The 25,616-nt window shown below is 53.9% G+C and overlaps 1 protein-coding gene across 1 annotated transcript; it reads right to left on the minus strand.

Annotated features, from left to right (window-relative positions):
* Positions 1–766: 766 nt before the first annotated feature.
* On the minus strand, positions 767–24,902 carry EVPL (envoplakin). The gene is made up of 22 exons (XM_032129066.1): positions 24,632–24,902; positions 18,197–18,296; positions 17,606–17,760; positions 16,814–16,937; positions 16,042–16,167; positions 15,724–15,762; positions 14,819–14,980; positions 14,167–14,274; positions 13,428–13,523; positions 13,064–13,189; positions 12,058–12,204; positions 11,759–11,913; positions 10,339–10,436; positions 9,601–9,782; positions 8,697–8,875; positions 8,142–8,280; positions 7,398–7,591; positions 6,905–7,055; positions 6,235–6,318; positions 6,039–6,149; positions 5,332–5,424; positions 767–4,577 (listed from the first exon to the last, which is right to left on the minus strand). The coding sequence occupies exons 1-22, from the start codon at positions 24,703–24,705 to the stop codon at positions 1,131–1,133; spliced, it is 6,090 nt and encodes a 2,029-aa protein (XP_031984957.1). The 5' UTR covers positions 24,706–24,902; the 3' UTR covers positions 767–1,130.
* Between the last annotated feature and the right edge of the window lie 714 nt (positions 24,903–25,616).

Genomic DNA, 25,616 nt, shown 5'->3' on the forward strand with positions numbered 1-25,616 from the left:
GATCTCAGACTGGAAGCTTGGTGTTAGAGATTATTAATGCTGGGGACTACCTACCAGCAGGAGGATACTGGGAGCTGAGTGTGCTGAGCCTGCCAGAGTGCAAACAGTTTCTTCCTAGAGCCCAGACTTCAAATTCCAGCTAGGCTATATGGAAATAGAGGTTATGCTGCTGCTCTGGTGGGTGAAGGTGGGGGAGAAAACCTCTACTCTCATGGATTATTTTGGGTATGTTGGAGTTCCTGAATAGCATCATCTAAAAGAGCCTTTGGGAGAGGGGAAGGAGCAGCTGGTATCAATAGAAAGTAATTTTCTCATCCCATAAACCCAGGGGATGCTCTGCAATAGGGTAGATACTAGGGAGGAATATTTGGGATGTGAGACTTGCTTGTGTCAGGAAGGACTGAGCAGTGGAAGTTACACAGAAGAATAACTTCCTTTTAGTTCACCTAAAGAAATAGCAAGTGCAGGTTTTCCAGTACTGTTGGGTGGGACTGCACCCCTTTGGCGTTCAAGCCCCTCTTTTAGAGGTGTCCAAATGACCAGGAAGCAAAGTCCCGTTGGTTTTCAGTTTTAAAGACAAATATAACAAAATCTTTGAAAATATGGACTCATAGGCAGAAGGACACTTTAGGTGGTTCAGTGCTGGGAGATGAGGGAGAGCAAACCCTCTGTGGATTGGGCTGCAGGGCATGGGATTGCATGGGGGAGGAGTAGCTGTGCCTTCAGCCACATGGCAGCCACAGCCTGCAGAGAAAACACAGCCACAGACACTCACTTGCTAAGTTTATTGCATGCAGAATGACCCAACTGGAAAACGCTCTGGCTCTCCCCCCTTTTTGGGCATAGCCACGTTTAACCTACTGCCCGTGGAGTTCTTGCAATCAACCTCTCTCTGGGCTGATTAGGGAACACCACCTGGGGACTGTGGGGGCCCCTCTGTGGCCGGCCCATGACCATGTTTTCTTCCTCACACCACTGAGCTGTGTTGGGAAGCAGGTAGCTAAGAGAGAAAAGTAGGCAGCCCTAAATGCTAGATGCTCCATTCCTGTGAGCCTGCTGCCCCGTGGGGAGAGGTGTTCTGAAGGGATGAACTCCTGAAGGAACCAGCCCCAGTATGTGCCTGAATTCATTCAATGCCTGAACCGTGAAAGCCTGGGGGAACGGCTCGCCTGGTGGTACCGCTGATACCCCTCCGACGCGGCCGGGAGCAGCAGAAGGTGGCTCAGAGAATCCTTCTGGCAGAGGGCCATGGCCTCTTTGTAATTTATCTTCTCTTTACTGACAGGGTCAATGAGATCTTTTTCATAGTTGGACTCATCCTGGAGCCTGTTGGCCAGGTTGCTCGTTATCATCCCTGTCTGGACAGCTTCCAGCACAGGGATGCGACCAGTTTTCTTGGGATCGATGAGCCCTCCAGTTAGATGCTGGACTTGAAGGTAGGGGAAAGCACTGTCCTTGGTCATCCAACCCTTCTGGACTGCTTCCCCCACAGACAGCCTTCGCTTGGTCACTGGGTCCTCAATGCCTGTGAAAGCTTTCTGGGCATTGAGCAGTCTCTGCATGTAGGTCCTATCAATCAGCCCCCTCTCGATCGCCTTATGGACCGAGAACCGGTCCCTGGAAATGAGGTCTATGATGCCCCCCGTGGCAGCCTGGGCTTCCAGGAGCTTCTGAGCTGTCATGGGATCGAGCAGCTTCTTCGCAACGGCAGTTTTGATGTTGTACTTGGTGTCGGTGGTGGTGTCATAGACCCCGGCGATGGGGGATGTGTCATCAGATATGCCCTTCTGTGAGGCTGGGGGGAAGAAGGTTTGTGTTTGGTGGGTGGTGGGTGATGTGAGCGGGGATTTGGAGATGATGGAGCCAATTGAGAGGGACGAGGGAGGCTTGGTTTCCCCAGCCACCAGCAAGGCGAATTCAGAGATGGGAATCTTGCCATCCCGGTACAGCTGGTACTCCTCCTTTGTGATCCTCCTCAGCCTTAGCGCATCATCGATGGAATACTGCTTCCCACTTTTCTTGTCAAGGAGAAGTGAGACTTCCCCATTTGGGCCCAGGGTGGTGACTTCTTCCCAGTCACACTCCAGCTCTTGCAGCTGGATGTACTGGCCTCTGTCTATGATACCTCGCTTGTAGGCCTCATAAGGAGACATGTCCTTCCCTGTGTCAGGGTCCAAGATAGAGATCTTGGTGGAGAGGTTTGTCTCTCTCATCTGGGTCTCATGATTGATTTCTTCACGGTTGACCTTTGACTGGAGATCCCGAATGAACCTCTCCTTGTTGTAGATCTGGTCCTTCTCCCTAAGGATGTCTGCCTCCAGCAGGGAAACCTCATGTTCCAGCTGCTTCTTCTTCTGCCTGTCATTCTCAGTCCGCTGGCTGAGCAGTTTGGATTCCTCCCGAAGGAAGAGGACTTTCTGCTGCTTCTGCCTCTCCAGCTCCCGCAGTTCACTCTCCAAGTTGGCTCTCTCCTGGATGGCCAGGTTCCTGGCTTTCTGCAGCTCCGTCTCTTCACGAGCCCATGTCCTTTTCATGCCTTCAGCTCTCTCGATCTTCTCCCGGAGCCGCCGTACCTCTTCTTCTGCCTTTTGCTTGGCTCCCCTCTCCCTGCTCAGCAGCTCCCAGATGCGTGCACGTTCACTCTCCAGTGCTCTGTCCTTTTCCACTCGAATCACCTCCTTGTAGATGGTCTTCTCCTGGGATTTGGTTTTCTGCAGGACATCGACTTGCACCTGCAGGTTCTTGCATTCTCTCTGCAAGCTCAGCACCTCCATCTTCTCCCGGTCCAGCGCCAGGCGCAGGTTGCTGGCAGACTGTTCCAGGACTGGATCCTTCTCCAGCTTGACTACTTCTTCCATAATGATCTTTTCTTGCACTGGGGCTGGGCTCTCCTCCAGCTCCTTTATTCTCAGTGTAATTTGTCTCATCTCCTTCTCCAGTGCAAGCCTCTTGCTTCGATCCTCCTGAAAGTTGAGCAATTTCTCTTGCTCTTCCACCAGCACACGAACCTGCTGCACGTCGCGTTCCAGGCGACGCCTGTTGCTCACCTCCTCATCCAGATTCCGTCTCAGCCTGCTGTGCTCATCTCGGAGCTTTGGATCCTTTTGGGTCAGTATCACCTCTTGAACAACCACCTTCTCCTCTGGCTTCCGCCTCTCCAGCAGCATGTATTTATTCTGCAGGTCATAGATGGCATCCTCTGCAGCTCTCCTCTTCTGGGACATGTTGCGCACCTCCTGACGCAGGCGATCGGCTTCTTTCTCCAAGAGCGGATCGTTCTCATAGCGGATGACTTCCTTGTTGACCAGCTTGGTTTCCACCTTGGATCTCTCCCTCCTCCATTCATCCCTTTCCCCCTGCAGCCTAATGAGCTGCTCCTGGGTCCTGCCGTTGGTGTTCACAAGTTCGTTGAGTTGCTCTTTCAGCCTGTCAATTTCTCTGAGAATCTCTGGACTCTTTTCATGTTTCACCACCTCCTCTATGACCTCCTTAAACTCCACCTCTGGTTTCTGTGACCTGAGGACTTTGAGCTCTGCTAAGGCCTCTTCCACTTCACTGTCAATCTTTGTCCTTTTCAGAGTGATTTCCTGCAGCTCCCTTTTCAGGTGTGCAATCTGCCGCTCCGTTTCAGGGTCCACCAGGAAGATCTCATTGACCCTCTCTTTCACCTCTATCCTGGGTTTTTGCTTCTCTGCAATGCTGTACTGGCTCTGCAGCTCTCCCAGCTCACCTGTAAGCATCAAGTTTTTGCTCCTCTCTTCTTCAATCAGAGTTTTAAGCTTGGAAGTCTCTTTCAGTAACTCTGGGTCCTGCTCTACCTGCTTCACCTCCTTAACAATAATTTTGGGTTCTGCTGTTTCAATCAGTCTTTCCACCTCCTCAATCTTGTTCTTCACTTTTACTATTGCTTCTTCTGCAGACTTTCTTTTGAAGGATTCCTCATCAATTTGTAACTGCAGGTTCCTAACAGACTTCAGCATTTCTGGGTTTTTCTCCAGTTTGATGAGCTCCTTCACCACCACTTTCTCCCGGATGTTGGGCTGCTTTCTCTCCAGCATGTGCAGCTCCCTCTTATGCTGCTCAAGTTCAGAAGCAGCAGCCAAGCCTTCCTCCTGGAGACGCTTGATCTCCTGACGAAGACTGGCTGCTTGGCCATCCAGGCTTGGATCCTTCTCAATTTTTGTGATCTCTTTGGTGAGGAGCTGGGCAGGAGTGACCTTCTTCTCGCTCTCCATCTGGGCAAGCTTACGGCTCATCACATCAATGTCTTCTTGCAGGCTCTGCCTCTTTTTGCCTTCCTCTTCAATCTGCTGTACCATCCTAGACAGGTTGCTCTCCACCTGGGGGTCTCTGTAGTATTCAATCACCTCCTTTTCTTCCACTCTTTCAATGGGCTTCTGAGTTTTCAACATCAGCAGCTTGTTTCTGTGTTCCTCCAGGTCCTCTTCAATCCTGGCCACTTTCCTCCTTTCCTCCTCCAGCTGCGATTTCAACCCCTCGGACTCCCTGCTTGTGGCTTTGTTTTCAGATTTCTGGGTTTGCTCATGTACAGCTTCAATGTCCTCATGCACTTCCTTCTGTAAGGGAAAAACAAAAAAAAATTTTAAAAAAGGAAGGGAAACCAAGTATCTCTTTTAAGGTGACTCAGAAATCTTTTAAATGACATGGCATGGTGGGAGGCAAAACTGGCACAAAATCCCCAGGCAGTCTTCAAAAAGGCTGTTTGTAAATGGAAAATGAGGACACAATCCCATCATGTCAAGCAACTGACTTGGTGTGTCCTCCCGTTGAGATGGAGGTGCTGCAGCAGCCCACAAAGGTGCTTTGTGCTGCCTTCTTGTAGCTGTAGCTGAGGGAGAGCATCACAGCCAGTCTCCAGCTTAAACTGACTTAAAGTCACCCAGTCCTGAGACCTTTCCTACAGGTGGTTCAAACCTTAGAAAGGTATAAAAATCCTATTGCTTTGAAGTGTTTCCAGAAGGTGGTGAGCACTAAATTCCAGCCACACCCACAAACAAATCTGAAATTCTCAGTCTGTGAACGCTGATGAGCTATAGCTAAGAGAAGTGGACTTAAAAGCCCTAATCTTTTTTTCCAAGCATAAACTACAGCTTCAGTAACAAGCGAAGGGCCCCCAGAGGTGATGAGAGTCACAACCCAAGATCAGTGTCAGTGAAACTGTGGTTTCTTGTGGTCTGTTTCTCAGAGGGGTTTCCATTCCTGTCCTTCCTCACACCTGGATGTGGAGACTCAGGGAGGGGTGGGGAAGCCCCAGGCTGAGCAGATTTGGACCCCAATCTAGAGTACCCCAATCTTGCAGTGAGGTGGTACCTTCTCAACGATCTTCTTGGCAAACTCCAGCCGGCTGAGCTGCTGTTTATTTTCTGCTGCCAGCTCCATGTAGAGCTTGGTGACATCGTTTTCCTGCAAAAGAAAGAGCGGTGAGAGGCTTGTCCCCTCACCCTGACACAGTTCTGTTGCATGGCAGACTCTGCCACACCTTGTTTCACCTGGCTGAGTTTTGTGTATAGCACAATTCTAGGGATTAATGTCTTCCCATCTGACTCTTTAGAGAGATGCAGAGTCTAAGGACTCATGCAGGAGACCCTGTCCCTGTTATTTGAATGCCTGTTAGATGCTTGCAGGCCTACACAGGTTCCAGTTTTCCAAATTCACACATGGAGGGCAGTCAGCAAAAGCCTCAAGGTGATGTAGGAGAACCGGGCTGCAACTGGGAAGAGCACAGAGGAACTCTGGCTCCTTCCTCTCTCCACACACCTACCCTGTAAGTTTTATCTTCATACACAACGTGGTAAGGAGCATCAGCAATCTCAACCAAGGTGCCAGGCACAACCCTAATTCAGGATCTCACATGCTGCTTTGCCCCATGGACCAAGGGGTCCCCCAAGGACTTTGACTCTGGGATTAGGACCATAATCAGTGGTGGCTGTAAGAGTGGATTAAGGCCTTGCAGAGGACACTGGGGCATGGGTAATGAGCTGGACAATGGTTTCCATGCCTTCATCTTAACATTTTACCTGGGCCTGGATGCTTTCCTGCAGGGGGGTCACACGCAGCCTCTTTGCAGCAGAGTCGGTCAGGGAAGGGTCCAGAGAAGAGCTGTATTTGCCTGCTTCAAGCTCATAGTCCTGTTCAGAGCAGAAACACGAGAATCAGGTAGGATCTCTTGGGTGAAATGCTAAGGCAGTAATAAATGGGAAAACCCATCCTTACATTGAGTGTGGACTGCACATTCTGGGACAGCCTGACCAGGGCGTTCTTCTCAGGCTCCTTGCTCTGGATCTCCTCCACCAGCCTCTGCAGGAGACACACACGGTGTTAGGGACACACTGAAATCCAGCTGCCTGGTAATACTCATGCAGCCTAGAGAGTCAGCTCAGCTGAGGGAATGGTGGGAACAGGAAGACATTTAGGAAGAGTCTCCAGGGTTTTAGGATATCTCAGCAGTGCTATCACTTGCCCAGGACCTCCCCCATGGATTTATCACAAATAAGATAAATAGCAGCCAATGCAGAGACCTCCCCAACTCCTCGTCTGAGCTAGCGAGTTTAGAGTCTGCTCAAGGAGAGGAAAGTGAAGGACCTGGATGCAGCATCTCAGTCCAAAGTACAATGTTTCAGGATCTGAAAGTGTCCTCTCCACGGAGAGGATTTCAACCTGGAGGTGACTGGCACAGAGGAGGACACCAGCACTGTAGATAAACCCAGCAAGGTGAGGTAACACCAGGTAACACCATCTGTGGGCTGCAATCCTTCTCTAGTTCTTTCACTGTGATGGGGGAGCACACAGCTACGAGCTGGCTGGTACTATTTTGCATGTGCTGTTCACAAGCAAATTGCCCCATCCCTGTAAAGTTACAGGGTATTCTTGCCCTGGAACACACCTTCTGTGCCTGCAGCTTGTAATTGATCTGGCTTGGCCCATCAGTGGTCTTCACTTGGTGCTTGGGCAGGTTGTTCATCCAGAACATCAGGTTCTCATTGGAGTTTTGGAACTGCTGGTAGGTGAGGCTGATGTTTCTGAGGGTCTTCTCTCTGCACAGCACAAAAGCAGATAGGAATGTTAAGGGGAAGGGCAAAGATTCATGTGCAAGTTCCTAGGAAGACACTAAAGTGAAAATATCACCACAACAAACACCAAGATAACAAAAACAGGGGGGTGACAACTGATCCCTGAGTGGGGAGCACAACTCTGGAAGCTCAAAGCCTGTGCTGTGAGTAGGAAAGTGGCAACTACACAGCAGGACACAACTGGTCCTCAATGTTACAGGACTGTGGTCAGGATCAGGGTCCTGCAATGAAGAACATACTCAGGGCTCTGACCCCTCCCCGTCCACCTTAGCTAAGAGCAGCAGAGATGACCCCACAGTTCCTCACCGCTGATCCAGCTGGTCAGCCACGGCGTGGTAGCGATCGTTGAGGAGCTGCACCTCCCGCTTCTGCCGGGGCAGGTCAGGGCAGTACTCCTGGAAGTTGTTCTGCACAGCACTGCAGCTGTGCTCAGCATCCTTGAGCCCCCGGTTCAGCTTCAGCACACAGTCCTCCTGGGCCACCAGGTCCCGCCTCATCTTCTGCAGGGGGGAGAAAAGGCACCTCCAGGTTTGCAGCAGTCAGTGCAACACCCAAACACCCTCCTTAAAGTGTCACTAACTGTGGGAGCTGGGGGATGGTCAGGCTCTCCAAGGTGGAAGAGGTGGAGCAGTGAGGCTTATTCACCAAGGAAGCTGGGAAACAAGGTTGGACAGCACAGGGAGCAGAACAGAGAGATTTTGAGGAAGGAAAAAATAAAGTCTCTGTGGGTGCTAAGGACGGGGCAAGGAGATTGGGAGCAGGAAATATTAGGGATAGGTGTGAGGCAGAGCAACAGAGATTAGATGCTAAGGGGGTCATGATGTCTTTTAGGGACCCCAAAGGGAGGGACAGAGGGACAAAGTTTTTTGCTGTCCAGTGAAAGCAGGTGAGCCTGAAACACCAACATTAAACCTTCAAGGAACAAGCCCTTAAAAAGGCTTCATTGCTGGTGCCTCAAGGTGCTCAAATCAGCAGAGTCCAGCTCCTCCCACCCTGCTCCCCGAGCTCAGGGATCTCCCATCCTTAAGGAAGAGCCTGATGCTCCCTTACCTGCAGATCGTTGGCTCGATCCTGCAGGGCATTGGGGGATGCAGGAATGATGCTGTCCTGAGCCAGCTTGGCCTCAAACGTGCTGACAATCTTGTCTGTGTTCTCAATCTGAGTCTCCAGGTTCAGGGCAGCCTTAGCCCTGGGAAAGGGGAAAACAACAGGACAAGGTTAGCTATAGAAACCCTATTCTTCTTCTTTTCTCCCTGTTTTTGGATGTTTAACCTTACTTAAGATTAGAGCTTCTGCAACATGTCAGAGAACAAGCAATGTGCACTCACACCCCTGTCGTGTTGCTCACGAGTCAGATATGTTGCAGTTCACCACACAGCAGAGCTGGGACACACACCCATTGTGGTGCATTTTCCACACTGGGGGGATCTGCCCACAAATTACACACAGGAACTCCTTCAGAGGTGCCTTTGATGATGGATGGGAGGTTTCCAACCTGCACTGGACCTCAACCACCACTCATATAGATCAAAAGCATTTTCTGTCATGCTTTTGTGTTGGCACATCTGTGCAAGGACACTTCCTTCCCTCATCCCCATCACTCACTTCTCGTTGTACAGGCTGGAGAGCATATTGACATCATTGTATTTGCTCCTGAGGGCATTCAGCGTGACTGGGAGCTGGGAAGCCGAGGTGCTGGTGGGTTTCTTGGAAAGGTAGGTCTCACACTCCTTCTGCAAGGCATCCTTGGCTGCCCCCAGGTTCTCAAGTTTCTTTGTTGTTTCCTGGCACACCAGATGGAAGCAGAGTCACCCAACACAGCCATAACAGTGCTGCTGTGGAAATATGTCTCCCTCAGGGGTGGATTTGGCTGTGGGGCTCAGGGCGTGGTACCCCTCTCATAAGGAGCTGCCCCTTGGGGCACAGCCCCATCCAGACTGTGGCTGTCTGGCAGTGGCAGGGTTTGGGAAAGAGATCCAAATAGACAGAGATGGAAAAAACCTACCTGCCTGAGCCCATCCTGCTGCTGGGGCTGGATAAATACTCACAGATGAAGCTGTAAGAAGCTGAAATACTGCAAACCCAGACCTTAACCCAGAGGAAAGGAGGGGGGCTCCAGGGCACTGCCTCTTTTCCTGTCCCACTGACGTTTACCAGTCTGTACTTCCCATCAGGTGAGCCAAAGCTGGCCCTTAGATTAATTCCCTTTATCCCTTAGTCTTTTTGTTACAGACTTGAGAATGCAGGGTGACAGCATTCCCAAGACTGGCACCTGGATCACAGCTCTGAAATGAATGGACCCTCTTGCTCCAGAGCCAAGGGAAGGGCCTGCATTTTCTGAGGGTTTGATTTAGTCCCATTTCAAGGGCTCAAGCCAGCCTGAAACCCTTGAAATTGCAGCATGGTTTTCTCCTTTGGAGCACCAGCTGTCATCTCCCATGTTATTCCCACGTCACCCTGCTTTGGGCCAAGGACCCAGTGCTACCAAACTGCTCCTGCTCCAACTCACCTGCTGCTGTTTGATCCTCCTGCCAAGGTCATCTGTAGGGTCGCTGTAGTTCACAGGAGACCTCACTCGGTTCAAGACCTCCTTCTCTACCTGGACCAGGTCCTTGCCAACACGATCCAGGCTGCTGAGGAGCCGGTCAGCTTGGGGATCATCCTGGACTGCTGGAGGGTTCCTGGATAGAGCTGTAGTGAGACATATCTTAGGTTAATCCCCAGATTTTAGCTCTGCCATGGTGAGCCAGAGCTCAAGTCCAAAGGAGGGACAAAGCCAAATGCTGCCATGCAGACACATCCCTTCTCAGCTTTGCTGGGAGCCTTTGAACTACAGCTGTGGGAATAACACAGATAACCCAGGGTTGGGATTTAGCCATGGCTGTGCCTGCTTATCCCACAGCCCCCAGCTAGGGAAGAGAACTGCAAGGGACCCAGATTACAAAGCAGGTTTAATTAAGGTTTCTGGATAGGCACATCCCCCTGAAATCCTAAATACCCTGCAGCTGTTGATGGAGCTGGAGGTCAATCTCAGAGGCCTGAGAAGGGCAGCAGACTTTAAGTGAACTGCTGAGGCAGGAGTCAAGTTATCCTGTCAGCTGTTCCTTGCCATGGAGGAGAAGGCAGCCTCCCACAGGGACCTCTGCAGGTGTCTGTGTGTGAACTGCAGGTGCCTCTGCCCACCTTGGGTGGGTGCTCTGTTGCCAGGGCTGCCTCTGGAGAGGGCTGGACTATCCAGCTGACAAACCTTGCTGGCTGGGCTGGACCTGCTCCTTTTGGCTGCGTCTCAGGGTGCTCTGAACCTCTGCTCGCTTCTGCTTCACCGTGTTCAGTTCCCCTTCCAACCTGTGAGCAGAGAGGGGCATCATCAGCCAGGAAGGGACACAGAGCTGAGCAAGCCTTGACAGAGCCCTGCACAGCAGCAGCTGCACGGCTGTCCTGGGGAGCTGGCCCCAAAGGCAAGGGAAGGTGTCCTCAAAGGCTGGGAGCCTGCAGCCTGTTGTAACTTGGGGACATCCCCTAGGAAAGGGAATGACAGCAAGAGCAGCTGGTTGGTTTGAGCAGCTGAGTTCTCCCAAGGAAGCCAGTGTTTCCAACTCTCAGCAGAAGCTACCAAAGCTGGAAATGTATTTCATATGGCTGCAGTGCTTTGCAGCCTTGCAGGAAGCGAGTACAAGTGGCTGCTTCTGTGGCTGCTGCACTGGAAATGCCAAGTCTTGTAAGGATGGTTCCTGCCTCATGAAACTAGGGCTGGGATCTGCCAGAGCTGGAAGGACAGAAAAATATTTCTGGGTGACAAAAGACTCATGGAAGGAGGAGGAGGGGGAACAGAAAGGACCAGGCCAGTTCTCATCCCTGCTGTGGATTGTTCCAGCTAAACACTGTGGGCTAAAACCAGCAATTCCCAGCTTGCCTGGCTGCTGTCAGATGAGGGCTGTCCCTCTGTGCAGAGGAACTGAATTTCTATTTTAAAACATGCATGAAACCCATAAATCCAAAGGCTTCAATAGTCTGGGATGTGTGAAGAGGGGCACACACTGAGGAAGAGCAACACAATGCAGCAATGACACCCATGGCACTGGGGACCAAAGCTCCCACCCTGGGCATGCCTGCATAGCTCCAAGTCTGGGCTGTGGCCTTTCCTCAGCACTGGAGCAGCACTGATTTACCCAAACACCTGAGGCCATGATTAAAAAGGCAATGCCGACCTCCCTGCACCACCGCCCCATCCTGTGGGAACAGCAGGAACAGGCAGGCAGCAAACCTACACAGAGGCTCAAGGAGCATTTCTCAGTCTCCAGCTGGGGCTGGCTGAGAGGAGATACCACAGATAACTCTGTCCTGTTTGGCAAGTCCCAAGCTCCAGACTGATTCTGCAATGAATTTAGTCAAACCTATGCGAGTCACGTGTTTCAGTGAAGAAATCAAACCTGACTGCCAGAAAACTCTTTGACAGTGAGGGCTGTGCAGCGTGCAGGGATGTTGAGGAATGGCAGGCACCTGGGTGAGATACCTGGGTGCAGGGAAAAATCCCCCTCCAGGAGGGATTCAGTACTAGATAGTCGAGAGGCCTGTCCCCAGCTGCTGTTTCTCTGCAGTCAGGCTGGTTATGACCCAAGAGAGAGTCTAAATGTCTCTCTGGGTCAGGGTCTCTGCTGCAGACTCACCTATTGACCTTGTCTATGGACTCAGGGTCAGGAGGAGGGATGGAGAAACAAGCAGAAGGTGCCTCCCGGACCACGCCAGTGCTGCTCTGCACCACCCACATCTGGGGGTTGCTGTTGTCCTTCAGAGTGTACTTGTCCCCTCTGGTCAGCTGCACCTGGGAGAGAACACAAAACCCAGTGAAAGGCTTGGCTTCCTGGCACTAGGACGGTTCCTCCCACCACAGAGCCAGGGTCTGGAGCAACCAGAGAAGAATCCAGTTCTCTGTGTCTTCTGAGGGTGCTGCTAGTCTGGCCCTCACCTCCCCAGCATCCCAGTCACAGAGGGTGTCCAGGGTGAGGGGCTGGGAGGGATGTGTCCTGCGCAGTTTCAGTGGGCTGATCTCTTTGCTCCTTCTCTTCAGGTCAGCGATGCTCTTCTCTGCCTGTTTCAACGCCTTCTCCTCATTCTAGACAGAACAGAGGAGACAGTGGTTGTGACCAGGTTGGGATAAAACAGAAGGGGAGGGTCACACTACAGTGATTATGCTGGGACCCATCTGTCCTTGTGGGGTGGAGTCGGGAGTTTCTCCATTCTAGATCCCTCCATGTCCCTTCTTCCCCTTTTCATTACCAGCACTCTCCTCAGTTTCCTTTGCTCACAGATCTGCCCTTGAGGACACAGCCTCGGTTAACCTTAGGTGAACCCACACTGTCATATCAAATATCCCAAACAAGTTTTCCTATTCCGAAATGGAACACCGGCCTGCCAAGAGGTGGCTGCATTCCAGTGTCAGAAAGTACCAAGATTCCAGCATCTCTTGAGAGCAAAATGCGTTGCATGCTTGGGAAGATACCGTGGTGAACGTGTCCCCTCCCTCTCTCCGGGGCAAATCTTCCTTTCCTATCTGCATCTCACCCCTGAGGTCAGATTTCTTTATTCCCACCCTTGCCCTTGGCTCATGAGAATGCTGAGGAGATGGGAGGATCTTTCCCTGCTTGGATGCCAGCGGCTCACACTCTGCAGGCCCTCTAATCCAAGTGTCTTATGTTAAGGACAACACATGGCTCCTCCCTGCACTTCTCCTTTGCTCTGATGGTGACCTGGGGCCTGGCTGGGTGTCACTGATGGGGACAGTGACATCCCAGGGCAGTGTGAGCAGCATGGATCTTCTGGGCTTCCCCCTCCCTTGCACAGAGCTGGGCTGAGCTCTCCCTGTAGGATTATTTACCCACCTCTTTCCCTTCCCCTCTGTAATTTATTGGGGAGTTTTTAACTTTGGGTTTGCCCCTAGGTCTGGCTGGTGCCACCAGCCCCGAAGGCCTCACCTCCAGCTGAAGCAGCAGATCTGACACCACCCCAGGGCTGTCTTTGTTGAACTTGCTGTATTTGGTGTCCAGGTCAGAGCTCATCTTCTTCAGGGAGTGGCTCACGGCCTCAGCATCATCCTGGAACTGGAGGTGTGGGGAGGGAAACAGTAAAGCATGGGGGGACATCACTGTCTCCAAGTCCAGTGGGGTCTCTCAGTTCCCAGCACCTCTAAAAGGTTATGTTTTGAGGGGTGCTTCCCCAAAATACCTTTGCTAGGTGCAAGCAAAGGGTCTCCCATCCTTATCCCTTTGTCATCTGTCCTCCCAGCCTGCCCACTCTGGCCTGACCTGCAGAGCCATGGCCCATGAATTGGCTTTTTACCTTCTTATAGCTCTCCACACTTTTCAGTTGGCTCTCCTGGCAAATGCAGAGATTGAGGAAATTCTGCCACTCATTCTTCAAGGCTTCCTGGTGAGCCTGTGGTGGGACACAGCACATCTCAGTGGGTTCCAGCTGGTCCTACCTCCCCCACCACTGGTTCTCCTTTCCTCAGAAGTCCCAGAGATCAGAGGAAGAGCAGAGACAAAGCTGTGCCCAGGCCCTGCCTGATGCTGAGCCTGAGTGAGGACACCCCTTGAGGAGGACCTGGCTCATACAGAGCAGCCATCACTTCTCAAGTGGTCTTAGCTCCAGTGGTGTTGGGGACTGAGAGCCCACCTTATCCTGGCACTGCATCTGCAGGCTTGGAAATTCAGCCTTGGAGGCTGGGAGCTGGTGTCACTTGGGAGAAGTCACTCCATGTCATAGCTGGGACTTCCTAACAGTGTGAGGGTGGCTGCACCAATGTGTGTGAGCACCTGAGCGGGAGCTGGTCCCAGCACACAGATGTTGGCCACTGTCTCCTGGAAATTTTGGAAAGGATGAAGACCCTGCACTTCCCTCAGCTTCCCTGTAGGGCAGGCAGAAAGATGCTGCAGTGCAACCAGTGCAGTGTGGAAGGAAAGAGTAACATAACTGCAGGGAGAGGTGAAGGAGTCTCCTCCGACCCACCACGTGGCTCTTGAGGCACATGAACACTCTCATTCTCCCACAGGGCTGGAGAAGAGACCCTCCTGCCTACCTGGATGGGTTTGATGGCTGGGTGCTTCAGCTCGATCATCCTGTCCCCATCGTCCTGAAGGTGGTTCACCAACTCCTCCTGGCTGAGCAGCTCGTTGGACTTGAAATCCTGGAGGGGAAGAGAAACTTCCTGACCTTGGGAGCATGCAGGGAGCACAGAGTGGTCTCCTGGGGCACCAAACATGGCAGAGGTAAGACTCCCAAAGCACAGGCACCCTTGCCTGTTTGTTTTTTAAAACAGAAGGGGCTAGGCAGAGCTAAAACAAATTAGACACGCTCAGGCCTCAGAAAGCATCAGGGCATTCATTCAAAGAGCATTTTCCTAAGCAATTATCCCTCTCATTTCCTGTGTCCCAGCAAATGGCAGTCACTGGGTGTTGTACTGTGGCCACTGAGGCTGATGTGGCACTGAGCCCTTCCCTCCTCTGTGACCATGGAAAGCCTCCCTGAGAGCTCTCCAGTGTCTGATCCCATGTGTCAGCTCAGGGGACTGGAAGGGTCACACAGAGCAGCTCATCCCTAATTCCAGCATGGACCCAGGGGGTCTCTTCCCCCTCTGTTTTGGAAAGCCCCATGCTCAGGGCTAGTGGGGGATGTGCAGATCCCACATGCCAGGCTTGGCCAGCCTTTCATGGCCAGGACACAGAGCTCACCTCGTACTCCCGACGCACGCTCTGGACATCCATCATTTGGTCACTCCAGTCCTGCTTCAGGATCTTGGTCTGCTGGTCTGTCAGGTAGCCCAGCTCCTTGGTGCAGCCCTGGAGGTGGTGGTAGAGGCTGCCCAGGCTCTGCCCTCGCCAGATGGAAGCTTTCTGCCCACACACAGCACAGAGACAGTGTCAGTGCTCAGCCTGGGGAGTCCCCTCCCCTCCTCCTCTTGCTCCCCAGGACCACACTCCTGTTGCACATCCAGCAGGAGATTCCCAGAAACCTTGGTGAGAAATCTTCCACCGCTGGCTCTTATCTGATGGGGCTGCCATTCCCTTTCCCTCCTCACAGACAGGATATGTTTGTCTAACCAGAATCCCAGGTGTGGGCTGGTGCCTGGGGCAGCCTCAGAGCTGGCCCAGCTCTGCTTTATTTCTCACAAATCCCATTTTCAGCATCAACCTTCATGGGCACAGCTGAGTAAACCCAGGACCTTCTTCCTGGCCACCTCCTTTGCTCTGGCTGCTCATTTCCTCTCTGGAGCCCTTGTTAGGGATCAGGGCAAGCCTCCACATTTGCAATCCTGATTGGGAACAGCGTGTGAGCTGGGGTGGATTTCCTGGTGCCTCCTGGTTCCTGTGCTCATGGACACAGAGGCAACTGCAGATCCATGACCCATGAAGAGGAGAGACATGGCTCTCACTCTCAGCATTGCCCTGAGGGCAGCAAGAGTTCTTTACACCTATGCCAGGGAGGGGAGGAAATGGGGAAATGATGCAAGGGACACAACTTTACTCTGCAAGCCCAGGGGTAGCTCCTATTCTGAGCTGGGCATTCCCTGCCCATCAGGGATGGTGTTACTCTGCTGTAAGACCCCATCTGTTCAGAAAACCACCGAGAACCTTACCAGCAAGTCCTTGTACTGGCTTTTTAAATCTGCCACATCCTGGGTTACAACACAGCCAAGACCAAGGAGGTGAACAAAAAAAATAGATAAAGAAAAGCTGTTAGCAAAACATGTGGTGAATGCTGATGAACTGATTTATGGAATGCGCTTTAGAAACCACCCAGGAGCCCCGTCCCTGGCCCCCCATGCCCTCTGCAGAACAAGGGTGGACATTCACCGTGCAGAGGAGCAGGTGGGACACAGGGCCAGACACTGAGCAGAGCCAGCAGGGTCCCCAGTGGAGTGGCAGGGACAAGGAGAGGACGGCGGGTGCCTTACCCCAGAACGGAGGTTCTTGATCTGGAGCCCATAGGCTTCGATTTCCTTCTGGAGGATGTTGTGCTCAGCTATTTGCTTTTCCAGCTCTGACATGCCAGGGCCATACTGTCCTGCATTGACTTGTTTCTGTGCAAAAGGAGTCAGGGCAGAGACTAAAGCAAAAGGCTTCATTTCAGGGAGAAACCCCAGGCAGGGCTGGCAGGGCATGAAAAGATCTGGTATCTGATAGTGGTCCAGGAGGAAGGGAGGGGATTTTCTTGTTGTTTCCCATTTCCCCAGCCATACACAGGGGCAAATATAACCAGGACACATAACCCTGGGGTACAGACCTGAGCTGAGCCAGCCCCCTGCCCATGGTGACCTGCACTGGATGCACTTAATTACCATCCAACTTTCAGGGGAATCCAAACTGATTCCAGTCTGGGCACTCCACATACCCAGACCCTGCAGTGTGACACCCTCAAAGGCAGGGCTGTAGAATCCTAGGAAACATCACCTTCTCCACCCTTTCATCCCACAGCAGGACTCTCTACCTGGTCCCCCTCTGGTAACTCTTAATCTGAAGAGGCTAATTCAGAGGGTGCTCCAGAGGGATTTAAGCGGTGAGAGAAAAGTTTTCCTCCCACCCAGGGCCACTGAATTATTCCCACCACCTCCAACATCCCTGCGTGATGCTGAGCATGCAGTGGCTGGCACAGCCCTACAGGCAACAGCAAACATTATCTGGCCTGGTAGGAGTTGGGAGATAACATCCAAACCCAGCTGCTGTTACCATCTTTTGGTCCAGGATCCTGGCCCAGTCCACCCTGGGCCCCAGCTCGGGGACGTTCAGTTGCTCGTAGAGGGCCCGGTACTCGGCACAGAGCTGTGTCACACGGTCATGGAGCTGCTGGATGCTGCCAAGGGGAAAGGCACAGGTTCCTGTGTCAGTCAGGAAGCAGGAGAACCAAGGTGGGCCTTGTGGAGCCCAGATTACACTTGCAAGACCCAGAGTACTTTGCTGTCCCTTCGTGGCCCTGGCCTCCTTCAGCAGTGTCCAGCACTTGTCCTGCTGTTCTCCATCTCCAGGGATATCTCAGGAATTACTACCCAGGAGGATGCTGCAGGGAAGTCAGGGCTGTCCCTTCCCAGCCAGGGAACTCCCTCCTGATTTCTACATAGAAGGGCTGGGAATGAAGGGAAGCAAAGCACCAGAAGCCAACTGAAGCTCTTCTCCCACTCCAACACCCATCTCTGACTCTGTGCTTGCCCCAAATGAAAGGTATTTATTTTAGGGAAGGAAGAGGAAAAGGGGATTTGTCCTGAGAGTGGGGCCACTTTTTAGCTCTGCATTTTTCTAGTACCTTTTATAAGAGCTCCCAAAAGACTGGGCAATTGTTCTGGCAGCCACTTTGCATACCAATATCTTTATAATATATTGGCAGAAAAGCTGATTTTAGGGCTAAACTCTGTGGGAAGAAGAGTGAAACTAGCACTCATGGCAAGGCCTGGAGTTCATCCTATGTCCTGGGGGTTTCCCAATTGCTTGGTGCCCCCATCACACCAGTCCCCACCCTGTACTCACTCCTTCTCTATCTCAGGAGCCTGTGGGTGTTTCAGCCTCTTGGCACGGTCCACATCCAGGAAGAGATCCTTCAGCAGGATCTCAGCTTCCTTCAAGTTCCTAGCATTCTCTGTCTGGAACTCAAAAGGCTTGTTCTTCTGGTGATTGCTGGAATCCTGGAGACCAGAGAGACCGAAGAAAAAGCCTGGTTGGACCACACAGACCTCACAACACTTTCCTTGGCCAACACAGAGGCTCTGGATCCTCCACACACCAACCACAGAGGAGCCCTGGTGCCCAGCCCAGCCTCCTGCTCCAGCTCCCTGCCACCCAGGGGCTGTGCAGGTCAGGCTTGCAGCCTCCAGGGTTGCTGTGAGGCACAGGCCTTGGCTGAGGGAAGCCTGAGGCACTGAGCAGGAAGAATCTGAGTGGCCTCGGGATGCAGCCCAGGGGCTGGGAGGCTTTGTGGGGTGTCTGTTCCTCCCCAGCCTCGAGTCAGCCCCCAAACCCACACCAGCATGCACAGAGCAGACACCCGACCTGTTGTCCCAGACACTGCATTTCTAGGCAAAGCCTTTCACCTCCCACCACCCACCCCCTGCCACAACTGACCTGCTGGAGGCTGGACTGAGTCTCCAGGATGTCCTTCTCCACCTGGTCAGCATTAGTCTGCATGCGGGAGATGAGCACGGCCAGCTCGTTTGTGGAGGACCTGAGAGAGGGAACAGCAAAGCAGATGGGTGGGTAAAGCAGATAAAGCAGAGCTCACCCCGTCCATCACTGCCCAGGACCTGCCCCAGGCCTTTCCCCCACGTCCTCTGTGTCTCTGAAGAAAGAGTCTGAGCTGTGGCCAAGGGCATGGACACACACAAGTTGTCAGTGCCCGGCTGCTGCCCTCAGCCAAGAGCTGGTGTGTTCAGAGCTAGTGGTAGTGGGATTTTGCACAACTCCTTGCTGCAGATGCTCAAAACTTTGTGTGGATTCAAAAAAACATCAGAGAGGGGAAAAAAAACCCAGAAAAAATGAAGGGAAAAAAAACTGCTGTAGGGTTCCCAAAAGCATCGACACCACATCTGGGGTGGGAAGACCTGAAGCCACAGACGGCTGGAGGCCAGGGGAGCACCCTGGAGAGGCAGCACAACATGCTCACCCTGTTTGGAGGTGTTTCCCTGGGTGCCTGCCCTTGGCTGCTGGCACAGGTGGCCCCTCAGCCCAGCCCAGAGCTTCCATCCTGTTCCATGTGAAGCTGTCCACAGCTGGGCCCATTGAGACACTGGAGAGCCCAGTGCCACCCCAAGACTGGGCTGCAGGAGACAAGGACTTGCTATGCAGACCACAAGCCCCTCTGGGTGCTGCAGGCTGTTGTAGTTGTGGTGTTTTCCGAGCTTGGGGAACAGCATGAAGCTGAGTCAGGGCAGGTTTAGGTTGGATATCAGGAAAAGGTTTTGTAGCCAGAGGGTGCTCAGGCACTGAACAGGCTCCCCTGGGAAGTGGTCACAGCACTGAGCCCGTCTGAGCTCAAGGAGCGTTTGGACAATGCTCCCAGCACATGGGGGGATTCTTGGGGTATTCTGCACAGGGCCAGGAGTTGGACTTGATGATCCTGGTGGGTCCCTTCCAACTCAGGATATCCTATGATTCCAAGACTAATTTCCCAAGGCCACGGCACACCAACCAGCCCTCCTTGCTGCAGTGAGGCGTCACTGAAGGTCCCCAACAGACCATTCCCAGTTGCTGACACCTCAGTGCCACCACCAACGGTGCCATCACAGCCCTTATCCCACCACCACCCTTGGGAATGAGCACCTCGAGCCCTGCCACAACAGCTGGATCCAAAGCCTGCAGCCAGGCACGGGATGGTTCCCAACGCTCCCTGCAGTCACGGAAGCACAAACCTCGGTGCCACCTTTGTCCTCGTGTCCTGTTGTTTCTAACAGCATCTGCCCTTGAGGACAGTGCCGGCCCTACCCTGCAGGCAGGGAGAGCACAGCACTGCCAGGATGTGGGCAGAGGCAGGAGGGTGTGGAGTGATAGCATCACGAAGGGATGGAGCCCTCGGAATGCTGCCGATGGGACAAAGTTCAGCAGAGGTTGAGCGCGTTATGTGCCCGTGCTGGGACCTGAGACCAGCAGGAAAGAGTTTGAGCAGCAACAGTGGGATGTCACTGGGGGTCAGCTGGAGTGGGGGGACACTTCCTCAGGGCAGGTTGGACAAAGAAGGTAGGAGAAAGGTGATGTCCTGCAGCAGAGCCACCACATCTGCCCTTTAGCCACGTGCTTTCCTTCTGAGCCCCTGAATCCAGCAAAGGACAGAGGGAAATTATTCCCTTAATGGCTCTGTCATTGCTCCAGCTCCTAATCGTGGCTCCAGCTGTTCCACAGTTCATTCCAAAGGCTGGAACAGATGCTGGGATGTTCATTTATTACAGCCCCAAGTGACTGTAATGTGCCAGGGAGTGCTACAGTCACCCCAAGCCAAGCACTCGGGTGCCACAGCTCCCGTTTGAAGTGAGCTCAGCCCACACTGAGCACGGCCCGTGTGACTCCAGAGGAGGCACAGCCGCAGCGCTCCTGCTCACAGCATCCTCCTGTCCCCTTTCCCCAGCTCCTCCCTTGTTTTTAATTTCCCGAGCGTGGGCCTGCACACAGCAGCTCTCAGCTGCCCCGGGGGTCTGGGGCTGGCAGCATCTCCCGGCCATGCCTCAGCCTTCCTGCCTGGAATGCACATCAGCAAAGGAAAAGGGGACTGCTGTGCAGGGTCTGATTCCAGGGATCACGGAGCCCAAGAGCCCAAGCAGCACATCCATCACCACCAAAGCATCATCCCCTGCTACAACCTGTGTTTTATAGCCCGTTAATCATCCCTCCTACTCCATCCATGCCCTTTCCCGGTGTAAGCTGCAGTGCTCAGGGAGATGGGTGCTGTCCCTGACTCCCAGCACAACGGGGTGGATGGATGGGAGCAGCACAGAGCCAGGACTCGGTCCCCGTCAGCCTGAGCGTGCAGCAGGCTGGAAGCTCTCAGCGGTCCCCCCTCCCTAGGAGGTTACACAATCTCCCACTCATCCCTGACACGCCTGGAATGAGGTGGTGTCCCATGAGCAAATACTTGAGCACCACCCAGGTTTCCTGCCCGGGCTCTCTGCGCAGGAAGGAGAGTGTGAGTCACGGGCTGCGCTGGCCGCTGGCCCGGGGCACGGAGCCTCTCCCAGAGCGCCGGCAACAGCATCGTCCTCCCAGGAGGTCTGGCTGAATTCAGCTCCTGCCCAAAGAGCGTGAATGGGGTGTCCTGTTTGAGTCCATCCCAGTTTGTCCTGTGGCTGTGGAAAACTCTGTGCCGCTCCAAGAGGGGAGAATGAGGATCTGGCCTTCCCAGGGATGGTGATGCCTTAGGTTTTAACTTTTGTATTTTTCAAATCCTGCACTGCCCAGTGTGTAACTGAAGTTTCTTGTAGCCTGTTAATTTCTGCTCTCTCGTGCCAGGCAGACATAACAAAGCCTCTCCAGACCTGCTCTTCAAGGACACTCAGACCGTCCTAGGCCCAAAAAGTATAAACCAAAAGCCTCTGAGAGGGGGGCAAGCTGAGGGGAATTACATCATTAACCTGAAGCTTTAATTGGAGAATTAACCTTGATATGCAAATGAACCAAACCTATAAAAGTGTGAAGAACTCGTGACCTGTTGTCCATCTTGGGGTCCATGTGGGCAGTGGCCTCTGGCTCCCCAGGGGTACCTTTGAAGGCCTTTCAAATAAATACCTGCCTTATTCCCTTACTCCTGTCCAGTCTCTGTTTCTAGGTGGCCTCTTAAGGCATCAGTGGTAGATCACCAACTAAATCCTGTTTATTCCTGCTGGCACTCCCTTTCTGGCTGAAGGAAACACTGGGGCACTCCATCCCTTAGTTCCTAAGGCTGGACACAGGAATCTGCGTTGTTTAGGCTGAGCCAGAATAAAACTATGGACTGAAAAGATGTCAGCAACCTCCTGGTCATGGGGACTCAGCCCATCCCAGCCTGTGCTGCACGGGGCACCTGAGGCTGGAGACCAGGATGCTGCAAACAGCCTGATTTTCAGAGAAAAGAGGAGAACACCATCTCAGGAGCAGCAGGGGTGTGCTGAGAGGAGTCCATGCAAACTCCCACCCACCCAGCCCCTGGTGACTCGGGTACATCACTGTCCCTCCTTGGGATGTCCCCCTGCCCATCCCTGCTGCCCCTGGGCAGGAGCTCTCACTCAACCTGAGCTGAGCCAGGTGGGCCCTGCATTTCAGGGTGAACATGCTGGCATTTGGGCTGCAGAGAGGTGGCCTGGCATCAGGTGGGATACAGGGAGCCACGAGCTCGTGTTGGAAACCCCTCAGCCGCCCAGAATTCAGGTCTGGTTCCACACACAGAGCATGGTACAGCCACAGCCCCGGGATGGCTGAGGGCAAGGCTGGGCAAAGCTCCTCCTGCTCTCCTCCTCAGGAGCCAGGGCAGCCTCCTCCCTAGGGCTATCTCATGCCTAGGAGAGGCACAGCACTGTTATTATCATTATTAATTGGTTCATTTCTTGTACCACTTTCTGCCTCCTGGACAGTCCAGCTGCACACAAGGGGCGGTGTCTCTCAGCAGCAGCAGGGCTGTCCCCCACTCCTGGTCACTCTTGCCAGGGCACTTTGGGCAGGACCACAGCACCACCCACTGCAGTCCCTGACCCCTCTGTCCCTTCCTCATGGGGACTTTGCTTTATGGCTGCAGGGCCCAAAGCTGGGTCTGTTCTCCCTAACACAGAGAAGTCCTGGCACATTTTGACTTGCCAGCAGATCCCAGCAGGCCACCACTGACCCCCTGCCAGTGCTGGGTTAGTCCCTGAGCCCCTGCCTGTCCCCAGGGCCCACACTGCTCCAGGCTGACTGGGGAGAAGCACAGGGAGGTGGTGGAAAAAGCAGCAATCCCAGGAGACACTTAAATCCCGGGAGATGACTTGCCATCCACCTCCCAAACCACCCACAGCCTTTGTCAAAATCACACCCAGGCACAGCCAGTCCAGCCAGATCCAACTCAATTCCACCTTCTCAGGAGTTTTCCCTTTCAGCCCCGCAGTGCCTCCACCTAGAGCAGGGCACATCCAGGCTGCTCCTGGGGGCAAACCTGTGCTTGCTGGTGCCTCCCTGGGATGCATCCACCAAACGAGGCAGGAAAGGGCCCTGAGAGCTGGGAGGCTCAACACCATGGCCCTGGGGACCAAGGCCCCTCTATGGGGGTCCAGCTGCTAATCGTGAACCCCGGAGACAGGGAAACTCAGCTGCTGCTGAGGCTCTGGCCTCAGGGCCACCAAGAGCAGCTGTGGGCCATCAACATTTTCTTGGGGCCATCTGCAGAGCGTGTGCTGGCAGCTGCTCCCCAGACAACTCATCCACCTTCATTTTCTCAGCTACTTTGGGCGCTGACCAAGCCCCAGGCCATGGCCAAGCAAATTAGGCCGTGTCTGATGGTTGGTGCCTCCTGAAACAAGCACAACTAGCTCAGTAATTGCTGTGCTCCTGGCTCCAGCCTCCATCCTGCACGGGGAAGAGGTGTGAGGTCTTGCTGGGGTGCAGCTCCAGTTATTCTGAGAGGTTCATGCTGGGGGAGAGCCTGCCCAAACCCTCTGCAGGGTCCTGAGGAATCCCCAGCCTGCTTTGGAAGCTGGCTGGGGAGGTGGAGAGATTGCATTAGTAAGGCTGAATAAACCAGAGCCTGACACAGCTCCTGGACTGCCGGGGAGGTGCCTCACTGCAGCCAGGCTCCAGGTAAGGCTTGGTGTTCAGAGAGCCCCCAGACCTGCCTTTGAGATGAGTTTGTGAGTGCTCAGCTCCACTGAAGCTTCCCATGGCAGCTCTTTCCCCTCTCTTTCAGAGTCCCAAGTGGTTCCCAGTAAGCCCAACATCCCCATGGGCAGCCCCAACCTTTTTGGGGTCACCTTGTCCCCAGGCCCTGCTGCCTTGCCCATCCACCCCGCTCCTCAGTGGCTGTTGGCTGGCCTGGGCCCCCAAACCAGCACATTTGAGGGCCAGCACCGTGTTGTGACCAGCCAGGTGCCCACACACACACACAGACACTGTCCTGGACTGCTGCTGGTGGTCCCAGGAGATGTGGCCAGCACCCCCTTCTCCCTTCTTGTCCCCTTTTCCTCAGCACAACACCCCTGGCAATTTCCTCGGCTTCCAACCATGGCAGGGCAGAGAATTCCCATGGAATCAGTCCACCAACACTACAGTGTGCAAAATTGCTGAGGAAGGTGGAAAATAATCCTGAGTTAACAACAGCAGCTGGAGGGAGGGATGAGATCTCCCTGCAGGAGCACTCCCTCCCAGAGGACTCCCTGATCCTAGGGAAGCATCACACACCTCACTCCCTCAGAACGGAGGGAATCTCTTCATAGAATCACAGGATAGTTTGGGCTGGAAGAGACCCTACAGACCATCCAGTTCCAAGCCCCTGCCATGGGCAGGGACGCCTTCCACCAGACCAGGCTGCTCCAAGCAGGTCTGAAAGAGGCAAACTCAGCGATTCCACCTGCAGAGACCCGGCCTGTCCCAGGCTGGGTTAGAGCAGCCACCAGCAAACCCATCCTCACCCACCTCCACCACCTGAGCAGCACCAGGCTGAGCATCCTTCTCCAGGGATCCCTGGGCAGCATCACACCAACCTGACAGAGCCAGGGAATCCCAGGATCCCAGAGCCAGGCTGGGTGGGATCTGCTTCACCACCGAGCAGATCCCGCTCCACCCAAGCACAGGGGCTGCTTTGATCCTGCTCCCACTTGCTTTTTGCACCTCCCTGCTCAGTGATCACAGCTCTGAGCACATCCCAGGGGCTGCACGGACACTTCTGGGAGGAAGCACAAAGCCCACCAAAGACGAGTACAACAGCCAGGGTAGCACGATTTGGAAAAACCCCCACCTTCTGCTGCTCCACGGAGCGATGGCACTTAGGGTGGCTTAAAAGACATGGACCACCCATCCCTCATCTCCCCCTAGGGTCACGGGACAGCGCAGACAGAGGAGAGGGGTCCCACTTACTTGCTCGGTTTGACAGGGGAACCTCTGCTGGGGGAACTTCTGCTCGGGGAGCTTTTGCCCACCCCCTTGAACATGTTGGCCAGGTCCCAGCTGGTGTCCCGGGGTCTGCACAGTGCTGGTGGTGGGCGCTGGCTCCCTGCTCGCTGCTCGGCTCTGTCGGGGTGCAAGGCCAGGACTCAGCGAGGGACGGTCGGCGGCGCAGTAAAGAGCAGCTCCCGGGAGGCTCCTCCCCGAACGCAGGTGAGCAGCACCAGCGGCGGAGATGGAGGCACATCTGAAAAAAATGACTCGAAAAACCAGTTTAGGGTGGAAAGAGCAGCGCCCCAGAGGGAGAACGGGAGACCTCGCCCTGGCTCGGAGAGTGTTTGGGCTCACACAGGCACAGCCGAGCAGCAGCTGCCCGGCAGAGGGGCAGAGAGGGTCTTTGCAGGGAGGAAAAGCCTGGGAGCACGACTTGGAGGGAGTGCACTGCTGCCGCTGAAGCACGTTTTAAGGCATCCCCTGGCAGCGGCTGTTTAAAATGCTACAGAACAGCAGAATCCCCACGGACAAAGCCAACCGAGCGTTTTCCAAGGCGGCAGCAGCAGTTTGGGCATCAGCAATTCTCAGAACATGGTGTTACTTTGCAGGCCAGTAAACTTTTGGCCCAGGCTCAGCACAAGGTGGCCCTGGCTCCCAGGAAAGCACCGAAGGCTCACGGCAGAGGGAAGGTCAGCGGCTCCAGCACAGCATCACAGGAGCCTCAGGGATCCAGTGGGATTCAGGCTCTGGGACAAACCCAGCCCCACAGATCTGGGTCTGAGGCTCTGCCCAGGCACCCTGTCTACACAAGACCTCAGACCAGGCTTTGCCTCTGGGCAGCTCTTTCTCCTCTCTTTCAGAGTCCCAAGTGGCTCCCAGCAATGCCCTGGCATCTCTGTGGCTCCCAGGGATGCCCGTCCAGGCCGAGCTGCCCAGTGGGGCTGCCCAGCTCTCCTTAGCCACA

The sequence above is a fragment of the Corvus moneduloides genome, chromosome 19 (genome assembly GCF_009650955.1).
Source record: "Corvus moneduloides isolate bCorMon1 chromosome 19, bCorMon1.pri, whole genome shotgun sequence".
Classification (NCBI taxonomy): Eukaryota; Metazoa; Chordata; class Aves; order Passeriformes; family Corvidae; genus Corvus; species Corvus moneduloides.

Excerpts from the sequence above, each read along its gene's own strand:
- EVPL (XM_032129066.1), bottom strand. The coding sequence starts at position 24,705 with ATGTTCAAGGGGGTGGGCAAAAGCTCCCCGAGCAGAAGTTCCCCCAGC. Across the intron at positions 18,297-24,631 it reads TCCCCTGTCAAACCGAGCAA|GTCCTCCACAAACGAGCTGG; the intron begins GTAAGTGGGACC and ends TCCCTCTCTCAG. Across the intron at positions 14,981-15,723 it reads GCCAGTACAAGGACTTGCTG|AAAGCTTCCATCTGGCGAGG; the intron begins GTAAGGTTCTCG and ends GTGTGTGGGCAG.